Source organism: Mchenga conophoros, linkage group LG16 (genome assembly GCF_057382185.1).
Source record: "Mchenga conophoros isolate Kocher_MC1m ecotype Shallow Benthic linkage group LG16, M_conophoros_male_GT1.1, whole genome shotgun sequence".
Taxonomy (NCBI): Eukaryota; Metazoa; Chordata; class Actinopteri; order Cichliformes; family Cichlidae; genus Mchenga; species Mchenga conophoros.
Genome location: NC_140541.1, coordinates 36,666,791 through 36,684,266, shown reverse-complemented (window position 1 = coordinate 36,684,266; position 17,476 = coordinate 36,666,791). Strand labels below are relative to the sequence as shown.

General features: G+C 38.9%; 1 protein-coding gene across 2 annotated transcripts in view; it reads right to left on the bottom strand.

Moving 5' to 3' along the window:
- Positions 1-1,503: 1,503 nt before the first annotated feature.
- The window catches only part of tmem163a (transmembrane protein 163a), a 64,418-nt gene continuing 48,445 nt past the window's right edge, over positions 1,504-17,476 (bottom strand). For both annotated transcript variants that reach the window (XM_085249248.1, XM_085249249.1), the window contains 4 exons: positions 14,325-14,421; positions 7,693-7,804; positions 5,219-5,360; positions 1,504-5,038 (listed from right to left, as the gene is read on the bottom strand). In XM_085249248.1, coding sequence (XP_085105374.1) covers positions 4,978-5,038; positions 5,219-5,360; positions 7,693-7,804; positions 14,325-14,421 — 412 coding nt within the window. In that variant the 3' untranslated portion in view covers positions 1,504-4,977. The remainder of the gene's footprint in view (positions 5,039-5,218; positions 5,361-7,692; positions 7,805-14,324; positions 14,422-17,476) is intronic.

Genomic DNA, 17,476 nt, shown 5'->3' with positions numbered 1-17,476 from the left:
CACGGTCTGAAGCATGTGTGTGGGAATGTATGTGAATGTTTTACTGTTATATCTTATTAGTATTTTAAGTATTCTATCTATTTTATTTATTGAATTTTATTGTTTTATTTATATTTTGATATTGCTAGGGATGATGCAATGATCGGGGACCATTCTTAATTTCGTTGTTCTCATGACAATGACAATAAAGTTAAAAAAAAAAAAAAAAAAAAAAGCCTCTTCTGTAATGAGTGTGATAGATTTAAGAACTCTTTCTTGAGCAAAACCAAACATGGCAAAAGTGCCAAAAGTAAAGTAAAAACTTCTTGTAGTAACGCTTGACAGGTCTGATATTTACAATTGTAAGTATATCAAGTAGCGAGTCAGCAGGATCACTGATTTGATTATTAAACTTAACACATTGTTAAGGTAAATAGTTTTACTTAAAAAAACAAAATTGTTATTATAATATCAAGTACTGCTTATTAAAAATAAACACTTAAAAAGAGACAATATAACATGAAGTATTACTTAATTTAAAAGGTTTTCCCTTATTTTAAGGTAAACAGCATAAATTAGGACATTTTACAATAAACCTAATCGATTTATCCTCACAGTTTCTATTTTATTTTATTTTTGTGTTTATTTAGTTTTCCAGTGTTTGAAAGAGACACGACTGTGCGTCTGTAACAGTGACAAACATCTCTGCCTCTGAACACAAACACACAAGAATCAAAGTCTAATCATCATACGACAGGAAACAATGACAATAATAATTTGGTGATTTTAACTTAAATACTTGTATTCAACGAGTCCGCGTGACAACCACCACAAACCTGATCTTCTTGACTTTGTAATTTGTAAATGAAACAAGTACACACAAATATACTCCTCAGTATGCAGGAAAACTGTTAAAAAATTCCCATTAGCGACGTAGTTAAATTAAGTAAGAGTCATTTCTGTGCTGGAGTCATTATGATTTTCCATTTTCTAATTAGATTTTATTTTAATTTATTTTGACTTTTTTCAGTTTACCGTGGTTTCAGTGAGTTTTCACAGTGGGTTTGCTCATTTCAGTTTAGATTTTAATGGTCCCAGTGCTAATGTTGGTCATTTTTAAAGAACAAAATTAATATTACATGGAGGAAAGATTTTAGGAAGTACAAGAAAACCTTTCTGAAAGCAGTTGATTCCCAAAGCTCCAAAGCTCCTCCTCTGGCAGGTTGTGATTATAAATTTTAGCAGGCAAACAAGAATATTTCCTGCATATTTTTAGTTTATATTAGTTTGTTTTACAAGTTTCCAATTTTGTAAAATTATTTCAGTTTGTTTTCATCTTTTTTCTAAACGTCTAGTTTTTATTTTTGAATCACCCGTAATGTTTTTGGTTTAGATTTCATTAGTGATAAAGGTTTTTCATACAGTACTTACCATTATTGTCCATTTTTCATTTAAAATCCTAAGAAGCACTCAGCTGCTCAACAATGACGTCTCGCTTCTTGCTTTAAAACGAATGACTCAGGATTGTTGATGATTAGGCAGGATAAAACTTTATTGATCAATAAAACATTTCTCTTTGACAAAGAGATATTTCATTGTTTCGTTTACATAAATAAATAGTGATTACATCATCTGCAATACCACCAATGTCGATATTGTACAAACAATTATGTCACATAGTCTTGATTTATTGTAAATTTGGTTGTCTGTGTGTGTGTGTGTGTGTGTGTGTGTGTGTGTGTGTGTGTGTGTGTGTGTTTAATGCATTTGTAACCACTGAAAGTGTAAGGATTTTTTACAAGCCCATGCAAAGCCTATAGCAACAGAGGAGTGGTTAGTATTGCTATTATAATCTCATGAAACTCTGCAGAATTGATAGTTTGATGCCTTTTCTTGGGTCAATGGGAAGTTCATTCATCATTACAAGCACACCAAAGATACACACATTTCAACAGAGCTGACAAATGGTTTGAATGATTTGGCACAGTTCATTAAGCTACAGAAGTGGTCATATTTCTGACATGTTTCAATGAAATAATGAAATGGTTTTCGTGTATCATGCCATTCTTCAATTAATGAGAGGTTTGTGCAACATATCATAACAAGATATTCATGTTTCAGGGTTCCTGTTATTAAGAGAGATGGAGAAAAATGAAAACAAAACATTTTAGATGACTTAAACGCAACTGCAGTGATCATCAGTTACATTTGACATTTTTGGCATTCAGTTGTTGCACAATCCCCACGACTGGCAGCAGCGAGTGCAACACTTTCAGAGACTATCCGTTGCTAAGGAGGAATCGAGTAACCAGGGCCTCAGTCGCAGCACCCGGACTAAACATTAGGGGGGTTTGAATGCACACAACAGATGTGGCATGAAAATAAAAGCAAGTGCAAAGAAGAGAGGTAGAAAGGATTTTGCTGCCAACTTCAAAACAGTGTCCACTTTATCCAACATAGCAGTTTACTTTAAATGAGCAACAGAGCTACTGTAAAGCATAATGAGTTTGTTCTGTGCCTTACACTGTGGCTTTAGCATGTAAACACTGAGCTTTGCTAGTAAAAGCCATTGTAAAGATTGTCTTCTATGCATTAAAGAGGGAGAGGGGCATTACAAATCAGTGTGCTGTTGGTGAGTAGAAATGGTGCGAGCTGAATCACACCTTCACTTTATATCTTAATCATATTCTTCACACAATGAAACTAAAGATAATACCAATAATTCTGCACCACGTCCAGCCGACTCAGAGTTGATAATTACAGTGCAGAGTGGATGTAGGCCTCTCCACAGCCAGTGCCCAAGGCTTTCAGCTGGGGATAAATTTACACGACTGAATATTAATTAAGACTGCTGTTGTGACAATTCCAGCCACAAGAGGGCGCACATACATCATGGCTCCACCAGCTGAATACTGAATATGAGTCTATATGTTGCTTTTAAATGCCCAGTTTTTACATGCTTGGTTATCTAATATCTGAGCTTGTAATACCTACAGTATTATAGTAAAATATTAGCGATTTGTGCTAGCAGGTAATATGTGGACGTGATCACCTGTAACTTTTTCAGCATGTTAAAGAAATTGTTTTTATAAGTGAAGTTTGCCTTGGACAGCATTGCTGGAATCCACCTACATCCAGTCAGATATTTTCACCTACAGTGCAAAAAACTTACAGTAAGACTCATCATTTTATGTCAACGATAATCTACAGTAATATGTAAAACGACATTTACAGTATATGCACACTACGGAGTAAACATTTGTAATTATACGCAACATTGATCAGTCTGTACTTTAACTATATATTGTCTACTCTCACGTCAGCCGTACAGCACTGTGACGATGTGTGACCTTTTGATACTGATGCACCCAAACAATGCGGCGAACATATTTACAGACCGTGTGCTTCGTATTTACATTCCATTCATTGCACGGAGTAATGACTGATAACGGAATGGAAACATGCAGGACAAAGAGGAAGCACAGACGAACACTGTCTCTGCCAATGACATTTTACAGGCTGTGTGATCTCTGACACTGTGCTTAGAGCCACCGCTGCTTTAATGGTTCAAACATCGTGCTTACAGACAAAATGAGGAGAATAAGCGGCATTAATGAACCTAATAAATCCCAGACCAAATTAACAACATAAACAAATGGGTTTGGTGCCCATGTCGTCACGATTCATGAGTTTTAATTGTTAGTCTGAACACAAACATGTCTGCTTTTCCTAAAAATGACTTCACTATAAGCTTTAAGCAAAAGGTTAATTAAATAAAGCACAGCCTAAGGTTAGTCAGACCACAGCTGAGTGACAAATTCCACATCGAGCAGTCTGTGTAGCATTGTTTTAGGCTGCAAGCTGCTTTGGAACCCACCATCACTGCTCCTACTCTTTGCCATACTTTCTAAATTAATGCTATCTTTGTTGTTCTGTGGCTCTGGTACAAATTGCTGCACACAGAAATAAAAAAATTTTCACTTCTAAAGTGATCCTTTCTGAAATATTGAGCAGAGTGTGCAGTGTAATATAAATGGGAGAAATACATTGAGATTTGTGCTCTTATGTTTCATTTTATGACAAGTGCTTGTACTTGGTGTCTCCAGTCCTCTCTGTTTCTCGTTAGCTTTAGGTGTAGCGTTCGTAGGTGCTTTTGTGTTCAGAGGTAGCAGCATTTGCTGACTCAGCATGCTCTGCCTGAGTCTCTCTCCCTGCTTCCTGCTTCCTCTCTCGCTGTCTTCCCGATACAAACTAGGAGGTAGAAAGGCTGCACTGACATGAGGAGGGTGATGACAAGTTTTCATTTCATCTCTGTCCTATGTGCTTTACGATAACCAGAAAACTACAAAATAAATAACGAAATAAGTTAGCCGGCAGCCTCCGTTTATTACAGGGTCACAAATAAAACACGTTCCTGAAGCGAGTTTTGGGATAACATGCATTATTTTCACTTAAGCAAAACCTACAATCTTTCCTATTGGTTTGAAAAAAAATTCAGCTATGGCTTCAATGATGTCCTCTTAGCAGCAAGTGATGTATGTCCAACTTGAACAAATCCAAAGCAGTTCTTGAATATTTCTTCTGTTTTGTGTCATCGTTTCTTCTTTTTATTGGTGCTTTATTGTACAAAACGCAAAGACGAGGAGAAATAATCAGAAATACTTCCTTTATAGGAGGATACTCTTCCATCACGTCCTTCTCAGAATCTCTCAGGTCTGTGTGTGTGTGTGTGTGTGTGTGTGTGTGTGTGTGTGTGTGTGTGTGTATGTGTGTGTGTCTGACACATGTATTAATCTTTAAATGTATGTACAGTATGTACAGATTGTGTGTGTGTGTGTGTATACATGTCTATGGGAGTGTGTACGGTCCCTGTCAGTGTGTAATGAAATGTGGATGAACAGGTGTATGAAATACAGAGAGAGGCGGGGCAGGAGGCACCCAGGTGTGCAGGTGCGTGAGTATGTTAGAACCTGCTCGTCTGGTCGGCACACAGGTCTCTCATTCAAAGCGCTCGTAGTTCCTTGTCTGTCTCACACGGGGAACCATGTCCTTCAGGAGCCTGTGGGCAAAGAAACAAATTCTAATTGTAAGATACGTCAGCAAAAATGGCCGTTCATGCAGGCGCAGGTACAGAGCTGCTGAGCTGTATCGGTGCCATTAGCATCGTGTAAATAATGCCTTAATAACTATAAAAGATTAAAGATTTCAGATTAGACACTGCTGCTGCTTCATGTCTTACTTGACCCCATATGCCAAAATAATAAGTCCCATTAGAACTCCAATGGTGGCATCCAGAAACCAGACGTCAGTATGATGCTTGAAAACTTCAGCGCTGATTAGAATGGAAAATCCCATGATTGCTCCAACCAGAGAATTAAACCCTGAAAAACAAACAAATTTAGGTGAGGACAAATAAAAAACAACATTTCTGTTAACAATGACAGTCTTTTCCTGACCTTAATGTAGTTGTTTTAGTTGGACAGATACGGTGAAATGAAGGACCAACATGTTATGTGTGGTGGTGGTAGCTCACTCCGGGCCACAAGGGCTGGTGTCCTGCAGGTTTTAGATGTGTCTTTGATCCAATGGAGCTGATTTAAATGGCTAAATGGCCTTAACATGTCTTGGAGTTCTCCAGAAGCCTGGTAATGAACTAATCGTTTGATTCAGGTGTGCTGACCCAGGGTGAGATCTAAAACCTGCAGGACACCGGCCCTCGAAGCCTGGAGTTCCCCACCCCTGATTTAGAGGACCTGGTGAGAAGCAGCATTCCCTCAGAGAAAGGATTGACAGGTGGGATAAAATATGAACATGTATCATCTCCATTTCACTTTGAAACACAAACTAAATGTAAACTTGTATGTATGATCTTTAAGTTGTATCAATATCCATTTTAAAGGATAAATCTGAAGCTACAGCTGAGCTTATGTATATTCTTCTGGTAGGTGTCGGATCAACATTTTGCAGCTGTTTTGAAGTCCTACATAAATGGCTCCACACTACATATACTGTGTTTGAATGACCCTTTATAGTGGCTGATGTTGTTCTTTATAATTACATGTGTGAAAGCTAGCACGGTGGGTTATTGTCTTGCCTGCAGTAAGTGTAGAGTCTTGTGGGAAATAAGAGGCTCAGAGAACAGCAACCTCAGGTTTATTGGATTGATGCCCTGTGTGTTTTGAGACCTGGGGATAGCAGTGTGTGTTTGCCAGAGACACTGTGTGTGTGTGTGTGTGTGTGTGTGTGTGTGTGTGTGTGTGTGTGTGTGTGTGTGCGTGTGTTTGTGTGTGTATGCTGTGCTTTTGTTCAGCTGAGCACGTGCCTACGAGCAGCGGGTCATCACAAACGACATTTTTTTCAGTTCATTTGTGTTAGAAAGTCACACAATAAACACAAGCAGGCATGTTCTGGTTTGCAATGTTTGTTTCAGCTGCGTGTGTTTTATTTCCTTTGGTTTAATGTGTTGGCACAAATATTCTGCTTCCAAAGGCTTTGATGGTGCAGATGTTTTAAAATGCCACAGTCGTTTTGTGGGTTTGAATTATTATGAATTGATCTAAGAATAATAACTCTGTTCTGACTTTTCATTTTAGTGACGATTTTTAGTTTTTCCTCATTTTGAGTGAGTTCATAGTGAGTTCTCTGTTTTTGTTGTCTCCATCTCATTGATGTACCTGGTTATGTCCATGCTTAGGTTAATCTCCAGTGTCAGTTCTCTTTTTTGAGGGGTATAGAAAGAGAGATTAAGGGGTTAGCGAGCTTTGTCAGACTTTTCTGCGTCACAAAAGTGAGTAAATCACGTGGTAACTTCTGAACACTTAACCTGATTCAGGTCATGGGTTTTGGGTTAAAATCTGCAGGAAGTGCCAAGTTTTCACAAATTTTTTATGTACTGTTTGAGTGCCCTTTCATGTGTGTGCACCTGTGTCTCATTCAGCCCTGTCCTCCTGTAATCTGTTATTATTCTGTGCAGCTTATCCTCAGACTGTCTGTGAATTGCTGTTTTTGATACACTTTGTTAGTTTTGGACTTTTTTGTTTCAGGTGTGTCTTTAAGTAATTAGATTCTGAATCCTGCGTCCTACATTTGGGTGCTGGTTCCTGCACTTCACCACCACAACATGACAGAAGCTCAAAGAGCAGATAAAATATGGTGCATACACTTAATCCACGATATATTAGCTTCCTCTGGCTCACCTAAAACCCTGGAAACTTCTGACAAGTTAATGCATCAGTGATACTAATTAATTAATGTCATTCTGAAAGTGGCCACGATGCTTCATGAAAACTGTTGTGTATTTTGTAAAACTCTCGTATTTTTCATTCTTGTGTTATCTGTGATATCATTAGAACTTTGATACGTTTGCTGTTGTTAGAAGAATTTCACTTGGTAGTTAAAAATGTAATCATACCAGATGGAAAATGTTGGGTTTGAACAACTTAATTACGATTTTATTAATTCATATGAATATACCAAATAAATGCACATGTTTTAACTCCACTCTAAGTCTCCCTCTTTAGGGACAGTGTCTTCCCTCTTGATAATTCAAACAACTGAAAGTTGCTTATGCTTTAAGTCACCTATCTAGTTATCTAGTCCCTCGTGCTCTTCTGTTGTGTTCTTCATTTATTTATAGTCATCAGTGTCCGTGCATGTGTGTGTGTGTGTGCGTGTGTGTGTGTGTGTGTGTGTGTGTGTGTGTGTGTGTCCTACCATCAGTGATAAGTGCCCGACTAGTCAGCACTCTTCCCAGCATGAACTTGGCCACAGCCAGCACAGCACATGTGAGCCCACTCACTATGGACACACTAAAGAGGAAGTCGTCCTGGGGTGAGACACGGGGGACAAAATATAAGAGAATATGGCAATATTTGTAAAAGTATGCAGAGTGAAATTAAAGGTTTCATCCTAAAAAACAAACAAAAGTTCAGCAAAAACACAGAGGGAGCTACTGTATAGCTGCAGAGCAGGAACCAACAGATTGTGTGACCCATAAAGCTTCTGTCAGCTCAAGCATTATTAATATATACAGGCTCGCCTTGGTGCATCAGCCCAAGGTCATACAGATGAAGTGATGTGAGCTTTGGGTGTTTTCAGGTTGTGTCTCAAACAGACTCAGCAAAAGAAAAAAAGGAAAATGCTTGACTCGAGAGCATCCACCTTTCAGATTTAATTGACCCGCAGCAGGGACTGAGAGCCGGAGATGAGAGGAAGAGAAGAGCCTAAAGGACACGTCTGAGGGGGAAACAGCCACATTGTTTTTGTTTTGACTTTGCTGTTCTCCACCAGATTTAAAGTCACAGCTATATCAAACATATCGGGATATTATAAAGCGGCATAAACTACCTGCTAATAAAACCCCAACTGTATTAGAAAAACATGCACACAAATCAGAGTAACTGCACTTCAACATTTAGGAAAACTAAAATTTTGGAAACGGCTGATTCCATCCTCCTATTTTCAGATGTTAATCTCACCTGCTGGAATCTTTTGAGTAGATTTACAAAGTTAAATTAAAGGCATTAGGCCTAAAATGCTGTTGTGGGCGAGTGAAAAACAGACGTGGATCTAACAAATGTTTTTTTATTGCAATTAATAATAAACTATAATTAACAATCAATAGTTGGCTCTATGTAATGTAAGGAAGCAGTGATCAATGTCTTTGCTAGTTAGGTCTCTAAAACGAATTTGTTTTTTGTGTTGTATATATTTAGCTGCATTTGCTGACTGATACTTTCAGTCTTAGTGACTGATTGGTATCAGTTTGTTTTATTACAATACTAAACAGATGCTAGTAGATGATCAGTTTGACCCCATGTAATCCCAGCAGACCCTCATCCAGTTTCAGAATTGTTGGGAAAAGCCACTCACTTGTTCCCTTAGAAGATGCTTATTAGTTAGTGTGCAGAGAATCATTTTTACAAGGGCAGCATCGTACAACAGCAACCTTTGCAAAGAACAAGAAGTATTGCATTGTAAGCAGATCTGTCCTCATTTTATCCACTGTACAGTTTTTGTAAAGTACACCCTCTTTATGTATTGCTTTATATATAATTTATGTATCAGGATATGATAAAAAAAAATTAGCAGCTATTAAAATGAGGAAAATAAAAGCTCAGATGAACAGCAAAACAAGCAAAACACATTACACAGTGATTAAGCGAAATAGAGGAACAGTGTTTGAAAACTAAATACACTGTTTGCATAGAAACCAAGAGAAGTAGCAGAAGTTTGTATGAGTTTGTAGGTGTGGACCATTCAGCTGTGTGTTAACACAGTGCCAAGGAGGGGAGACATCAGTAATACAGACACTGAAGACAGTCTTCTGAGGTGAGGATTAACCCAAGAGTCAGATTGTGCAATGCTCAGAGAAACTGCAAAAAACCCCAAGAGCTACATCTCAAACTCCACCGGCTACTGTAGCATGTTCAGGGTTAAAGTTTATGAATTAGAAAAAGACTGAACAAGTATGGCTTCAAAGGGTTACCAGGAGAAACCCTCTCCTCTGTGAAAAAACAAGGCAGCACAGCTTAAGTTTGCAAAGCTGCAAAGGACTTGAGCGCCTTTGTGTGGAGCCACTGAGGTGACCAAGTGTTCCAGAGTCAAATCTGTCTGACATGCTGGTGCAGATGGGGTCATGCAACAGGACAGTGATTCTAAGCACAGCAGCAAATCTACAACAAAATGTCAGAAAAAAAGATTTAAGAATTAAGATGTTGCAATAGCCCAGAGTCCAGATCTCCATCTGATTAAGATACTGTGGCAGGACCTTAAAGAAGAAGAATGACAAACGTCAGTGAACTGAGGTAGTAAAGAAGAGTGGGCTAGCATTCCTCTACGACCGTGTGAGAGACTGACAAAGTTGTAGAAACAATAATTTCTTCCAGTTATTGCTGGTAAAGGTGGTTCTACAAGCTCATGGGGTGTACTTCGTTTTTCACACTGCTTTTTATATTTTGGCTCAGTGTTTGAATAAATAACTAACGACCAATATGTCCCATGTTCATTTTTCTTAAATCTGAGGTTAATCTCAGGTTGCATTTACATAACTTTACATACTTTATGTCCTGATATGTTACATTTTTAGCCATCTGTGCCTTTCTTACTCCTACGTATTTGACATAGATGGAGTCACTTTTGTCCTTTTTCAGAAATCTGACCACACTGAAGTATTTTTGCATTTCATGAGATAAAAACAATCATACAGTTATATATCTATAAAATATATTTAATATACATTAATGTCAGCACAGTCTTGGTCTGAGACCTTTTTGTGGTGCATCTGTAGTGTTTGCTTTCATAAGGCAACAAGAGGTTTCCTTTCCATTGCAAGTATCTCCCAATAAATCCATAATTAAAAAGTAAATTTCACTTATATCTCTGTGTAAAGTGGATAAAAAGCAGCCTGTCTGTGAGTGCATGGTGTGTACTGTATGTATGTGTTGCATGGCTATGTGCTGCTCTCTCTCCCAAGCACAGAGCTGGTGGGGGCCAATCTCATCTCTCTGTGTTTAATCAGGCACTAGACACCGACAGCCTGCCATGAGAGCGAAACCAAGGACGTGACATGAATCCAGATTCCCTTTCTGCAACCTGCATTTACACAATATGAATTTACAGACCAGTACTTGTTCTTACTTACTACTGTTTTTGGGGGGGTGTTATACTGAATGTGTTAGTAAGGAGAAAACTGAATAAATAAGAAGAAGATGAGATCCTTCCATCCTTCAAACTCCTGTATTTAACCAAGGAAAGAAGCCAATGACAGTGTTTACATAAAAATACAGAGCCAGATGGCTGACATCACTCTTAAACAAACTGATAATTAACCAGATGTGAGTTATTCACTGAGAACCATTCATTGCTTTTTATCCTCTTACAATGTCAAATACACCAAGAGGCCAAATATTAATAGAGTACATGCATGTTTATCATAAATATAGAGCCTGAAATGGAACAAAGATTGATGCTGAAAACACGAGACACGTCAAAGAAATGTCCCAGAGACAGGCAGCGGTAATCGGCTCGTGCTGCTGTCAGGAAGGTCCTCTGAGACCAAACAGACAGAGTTTCTATTAACATAATGGCACTGAAGCATCACACACAGGCTGCAGAATAGATGCAGCCGTCTCTTGGCTGTACCCACTTCAATCTGTGCTAAAAGGGGCTTCAGTGACTCAATTTTTGTTTTACTTTTTATTTATGTTTTTGTTTTTTCGCTTTATCCCAGTTCAAACAATTGATTCTCATGTTGTTTAATTCATTGTTCAGACTCTATTGATATGCACAGCAGTTACAGTTTTGCTCTATGTGTCAGTTTTCTAATTGGTCCACTGCTGCTGGCTTTTAATGTCCTGCTAATTTATGCCACTAATGAAGCAGTTGGTGCAAAGAGAAGATTCTCTGCCTGGAATTGAACAAATTAAGACCAAAATGTGTCTGGGTCTAAATGATCTTAACAAGATGAAACTCTGAGGTGAATACACGTAATAACTATTAAGAGATCACATGAAAAAGCACAGAGTAAATGCCAAGAGCAGTGACTCTTCTGGAACATTGAACAGTTACATGCATGCACTTGACAGATTATGAAATGAACAACACCCAAAGAATAGTCCTGTAATAAATTCTTGTTTTGTAGCATTTGCAACGTTTTGGTGTTGGGAAGTTGTTTTAGAGAAATGTTAAAATACACCAGCTTGGAAAACAAAGATTTTGGTACTGGCAGAACTTTTCTCATCTGTTATTATCCAAAAGGAAGACTTTTAGATTGTGCTGCATTTATGTTATTTAATTTTATTAAATCAATGTTTCTGAGACAAAAAGGGTGTTTGTACACTAGAACTAGGTGTATACCCCAAAATCAAAAAGTGCCTCACTCCATTTCTTGCACCCTGGTGATTCCAGAGCATCTTTGTGAGCTGGATAGATACGTCGACACGCTGGTAACCTTTATGGACATCTGAGTTGATGTTGGACGAATGTCATTAGCAATCACTGTATTGTTTTTCATGTCATTCATGCATTAATTAAACTGCAGTTTGCATGTAAGTGGTTTAATAACTTAGTTGTGATGCTTTACAGCACAGGCACAACTCTACTGCAGTCTTTGCATGTGATATTTTTCCTGCCCTATATCCAAAATATTTCTCTCCCTCTTCTCTGGTTAGTGAAATGGACACATGGTTAGGGTTAAATCATTTACACACCAAGAGGGTCTCAAAGCTGAGAGTGAGAAACATTCTCAGTCTGATGGTGAGAGAGCTGGGCTGTACCCCAGCAACAGAAAGAAGAGACTATTTTGGGACCTTATTCATACTCCTACACCTCCAGAGAGCGGTGGTGGGGGAGGTGGAGCTGGCATTAAAGAAAAAGAGTGTCTGTGTGTGTGTGTCTGCGCATGTCTGTGTCAAAAACAAAAAGCAAACAAACGTCAGGTGGAGGGAGACATAAGCTCTGACGTCAGAAGAACAGCAGCGGAGGGCTATAAAAAGAAACCTTACTCACAGTGATGTGTGTGTGTGCTGCTCTGTTTGTGTGTATGGCACTAGAAAATAAATCATTATCCATCATTACAAATATACACAGATCACAAAAAACATCCTGTTTATGTCTATATCTCCAGAACTGCAGCTCTGTGAGGTGTTCCCGGTCTGCAGCAGTCCGTTTCTATTAGCAACAGGGTCACGGGTTGCCAACGGTCACTGAGCTACAGCTGCAATAAAAGTTCACGCTGGTTCTCATAAAAGCCAGAATACACAAAGCATCAGAGTTTGTTGTGTATGGAGCTGCAGACCAGTCAGGGTGCCCATGCTGACCCCCGTCCACCACCGAAAGCGCCGACAATGGACACGTGAGCATCAGAACTGGACCACAGAGCAATGGAAGAAGGTATGTCAGTCTGACGAATGATGATTTCTTTACCGGGTGACTGTGCGTCACTTACCTGGGGAATGCCTGGGAACAGGACACACCATGGTGTACCTCCTACCTAAGCATTGTTGCAAATCATAAACATCCTTTCATGGAAACAGTACTCCCTGATGGTTGGTTGGCTGGATGGCTGTATCTATGAAGCGCCTTGAGGCGACTTATGTTGTGATTTGGCGCTATATAAATAAAATTGAATTGAATTGAATTGAATTGAATTGTGGCCTCTATCAACAGGATAATGTGCCACCAATCAGAAATGGTTCAGGAATGATTTGAGGAACACAACAACCAGTTTGAGTTGTTGACTTGGCCTCCAAATCCCCCAGATCTCCATCAAATTGGGTATCTCTGGGATGTGATGAATAAAGTAGTCCAATCCATGGAGGCCTCACCTCACAGCTAACAGGACTATTGCTAACATCTTGGTGCAGATACCACAGCACACCTTCAGGGGTCTAGTCCATGCCTGGACAGTCAGGGGATCAACACAATATTAGGCAGGTGCTCATAATATCATGCTAGATTGGTGCATGCATGTGAATGTGTGAGTATAGTATGTGTTGTGAGCCACACACTCTAGTCACATGTACTTTTTCTTTAAAAAAATGTATTATCAGTGCACAAAGACACAAAGGCCAAACATTAAAACATTATTCATAATATATCATAATATCAGAAAAGATCACCATTAGAAAAGAGCCACAGCCAGTTCTGAAGTAAACAGTTTTTTCATTATTGAACTCAGTTTACTTGTCATGACATGTACTGAAAACAGATTAGATACACTATATTAGAGCATGATGTCTTCTGTGGCTTCCCAAATTGGAAAAAGTAATTTTCACAATGCCATCAGAGCGGGCTGTTTCCCAGAGAAATGTTCTTCTATTTGTTGAGCTGGTCTTACTTCACTGTGATTGGCTGAACTATTTCAGAGTTCAGTTATTAGACCACATAAATGGGACTAGTGGAGAGTGTCTATTTATCTTTCAATATATTTTCAGTTTTACTCTGAATCTTTTTGCAGTTTCTGCCAAATAAATGCCAAATCACTCGCCCACGCATCCTTTGAATCCATTGCTTTAAATTGTTCTCTATGCAAGATTTAAGACAGGCTTTTTAAACCCACTCACTATGCAATGAAAATGTATCAGTCAATATTGGAAAGTTATGCAGAGTTATGAAATCAGTGTTCAGAATATATATTTGAGGGTTTGTCAGACCCGACAACAGTAACAGTAATATCTGGTTGCATTATGTAAAATACTTTTTAGGGAGGTTAGGGAGAGACAAAAATCACAATTACAATCAATCACAAAGCTGTAACTTTCCTTTATCTAAATTACACAAAGAAAGTGTCGGTGCAGTGTGAGCCAGCGTCTGTGTCCATATAGTGTGTGTGCATGTAGCCTCACCACTTTGGGGGGCATCCTGGTAGCCAGATCGTGGATGGCCTTTCCAAGAATACAAATAGAGGAGAGAACGAACACAACCCCAAGGACGACACATGCTCTGCAGACAAACAGGCAAAAGAAGAAGGTATGACGATTACTGATGTTGTAATAACCCAAAGGAGCTTAAAGGGGAGCAGCAATGCTTTCCTAAGGTCTTATTATTTTTACATCCATCATGATTGCTGCTTTTGCATTTCACAACAAAAACATCTTTCACATAATAGTTTCAGTGTTTGACAGACATTTGACAACATCTTTACATTCTTTTATTTTTAGTGATATTTGTTAAAAACATGGCAAATAATCAAAAAGTTCCAGCTACTGGAACCTGCACGGGTAAAGTATGAATGCATGAAAAATGTCAACGAGCAAACAAATAATGGATGTGCAGAGATGTTGCATAGACACTTTAACATGTCTTGATCACACAGGGCTAATTAGGGGAAGTAAACAGCTGGGAAAAACACAGATGCATACAGTTAAGGTAATGAGATAGAGGAAGTAAAGGAGCAACTATTACAGAAATACAGCCGGAAATAAAAAATAAATCCCAAATCGAACTTAACATACGGGAATTGACACAGGAAGTGGAAAGAAAACGTGGAGGGAAATAAATATATAATAATACAAACAAGCAGAAGGACTCAAAATATATAACAATATGCACTAGGATGAAAACTGAGCCAATAAACAAACTAAAAAAAAACAAATAAAGAATACTAAATAAACAAAAACCCAGCACCCAAGGGCCAAGACTGGGAACCATGAGGACATTATTTTGGTCACTACCCAGAGCTCATGGCCATTGGAACATAGACTGACTGATGGCTTTGCTTTCACACTCATCTCTCTTCACCCCATCAGATCAACGTAGTATCCTCATTACTGAAAACACTGCACCGGTCCATCACTTGTTCCACTCTCACTTCTTTCATGAACAAGACCCTGAGCAGTAGCGGTTTTTGGCGACACGGGCGTTTGCCCGGGGCGGCATCACGGGCAAAAAAAAAAAAAAAAAAAAGATTGCTCGTACTCATGCTGCCCCGACATCAGCCAGCGCATATTGGGAATGCCAGAGGCACCGATCGGCTTTCTATCGCCCATTTGCTGGGAGTAAGGGCGCCCTCCGTGTGCGAGGTGCGCCTGCTGCTTGTGGCACAGGGAGGAGAGGGCGGGGCGGCATCTAATAACCAACTCGCAAAATAAAACAAAATAAAACAAAATAAAAACAAGCCAACAAACACAAAACACCAGACATCATGATACAGACTTATAATTTGCACAGATGTTTTTTTCGAAATTCTATACGTGAAAAGTGAGCGCGAGAGCCCTCGGTGCGCCTGCTCGCAGCTGAAGTCAAAGTAAACTTTATTGTCATCTCCGCTACATACAGTGCAGTATATAGAGAGATGAGACGATGAGGCTGCAGTTACAGCAGTAAACAAACAATATATATCTATAAGAAGAGTAAGAAAATAAATATACACTTTAGGACTCAGGGTAAAGGGATCAACAACAATTTCAAATTTACAGTTTGATGATTTAAAGTCTCACACACAACCTGTCGGCTGCTTCCAAATAGAGCACATTTCATTCATAATGTTGTAAATCCAAGCCCATCATGTATTCATGATTTGAATCCTGGGTTGTGTGAAATCTCAGAAATGCACCTTAGACAAAGTGAATCTGTGAACTAAGGTGTAGGTCTGTTAGATCATGTTGTGGTGATCCTCGGGTTGAGGGATGGGTGTTCATACTGGAGTGCAAAATTAAAACCAGTGGAAGATGGACAAGAAAAGTTCAAAGCCATCTGGTGCTCAGTTTAGAAAAACTAGAAAAGAAGAGGAGGAGAAACGATGCAGGTAAGCAGATGTGTGATTGGATAATGGCAGGTCATCCTGAAACAATCAGAATCAGAATACTTTATTAATCCCTGAGGAAATTATGTGGGTTACAGTTGCTCCAAGAAGAAATGGTAAAAATAGCAACAGTAACAAACTAAACTCCAAACAATACATTATGTTACAGATTTTACACATTTAAGAAATAGCACTAATCAGATCAGTCAATTATAAATATCAAGGATTAACAGAGGGGATTATAAATAAATATCAAGAAAATTGACAAGAATATTACATCAGAGTAGAAAAGAGCGTGTGTAAAAAGGGTGTAACTATTGCAGGGGTGCCAGAGGGAGTGCCCAGGGCGCCAAACAGGCTAGGACCGCCACTGACCCTGAGAAACCCAGGGCAGCAAGTTGTCCCTATTTTGAATCATATTGGGAGGTGCCTGATGAAGAACCACAAAAATCTGAGAGGTGATCCTGAGGCCACTAAACCTGTCTAGAAGCTAGTCCATAAAGGTGGGATTAGAATGATGACCTCAGTGGCACTATCAGTAGTAGTAAGCCTATCCTTGCATCTTTTACATGAACCAATCTCCAGGAAGTAAAACATCTTGCCTCATTTGCAATGATATGCTCACACTTTTTTCTACTTTTCTAACATTACACTTTAATTTTCTACAGAAAGAACATTAATATAATATAAATTGGGTGTTTTGTGGTTTGTGTGTGTCTCTGCATCCAGCTGACAGCACTAACAGAGAAAAAGATCCCGCGTGTGCATGTGAGTGACTCCGTGTGAGTTAATGGACAGTGGAGAGGCAGCTCGGTCTTTCATTATCTGTAACACCTCTGAGCTACACAGAGGTGTTCTTGCAAGACAAACAGGGCTCCATACAGCCTGACAGCTAATTGATTCATTCAGCTAAGCCACAGCAGCCCTAAAACCTGGTGGATTAACGCACGTGTAGCAGTGACACATTTACAGTAACGACACACAGTTAATGGCTCATCAATAAGGATTCACTTCTCTCCATCCTGCAATTTAAGAAGCACCTTTTCTGAAATTGTTTAATCTGGGTATACTGAACATAAGCAAGAGCCTAATGGGGAAAATTATTTAGACCTTCAAAGGGAAGATTAAATTAAAGCTATCGTGGCAATATTCTCTCTACTGGAACTACGGATTTTAAAATTGTCAAGTATAAAAAAACATTTAAAAAATCCACATAAAATCAAAAACAGACTGCAACAATTTGCAAATCTCATA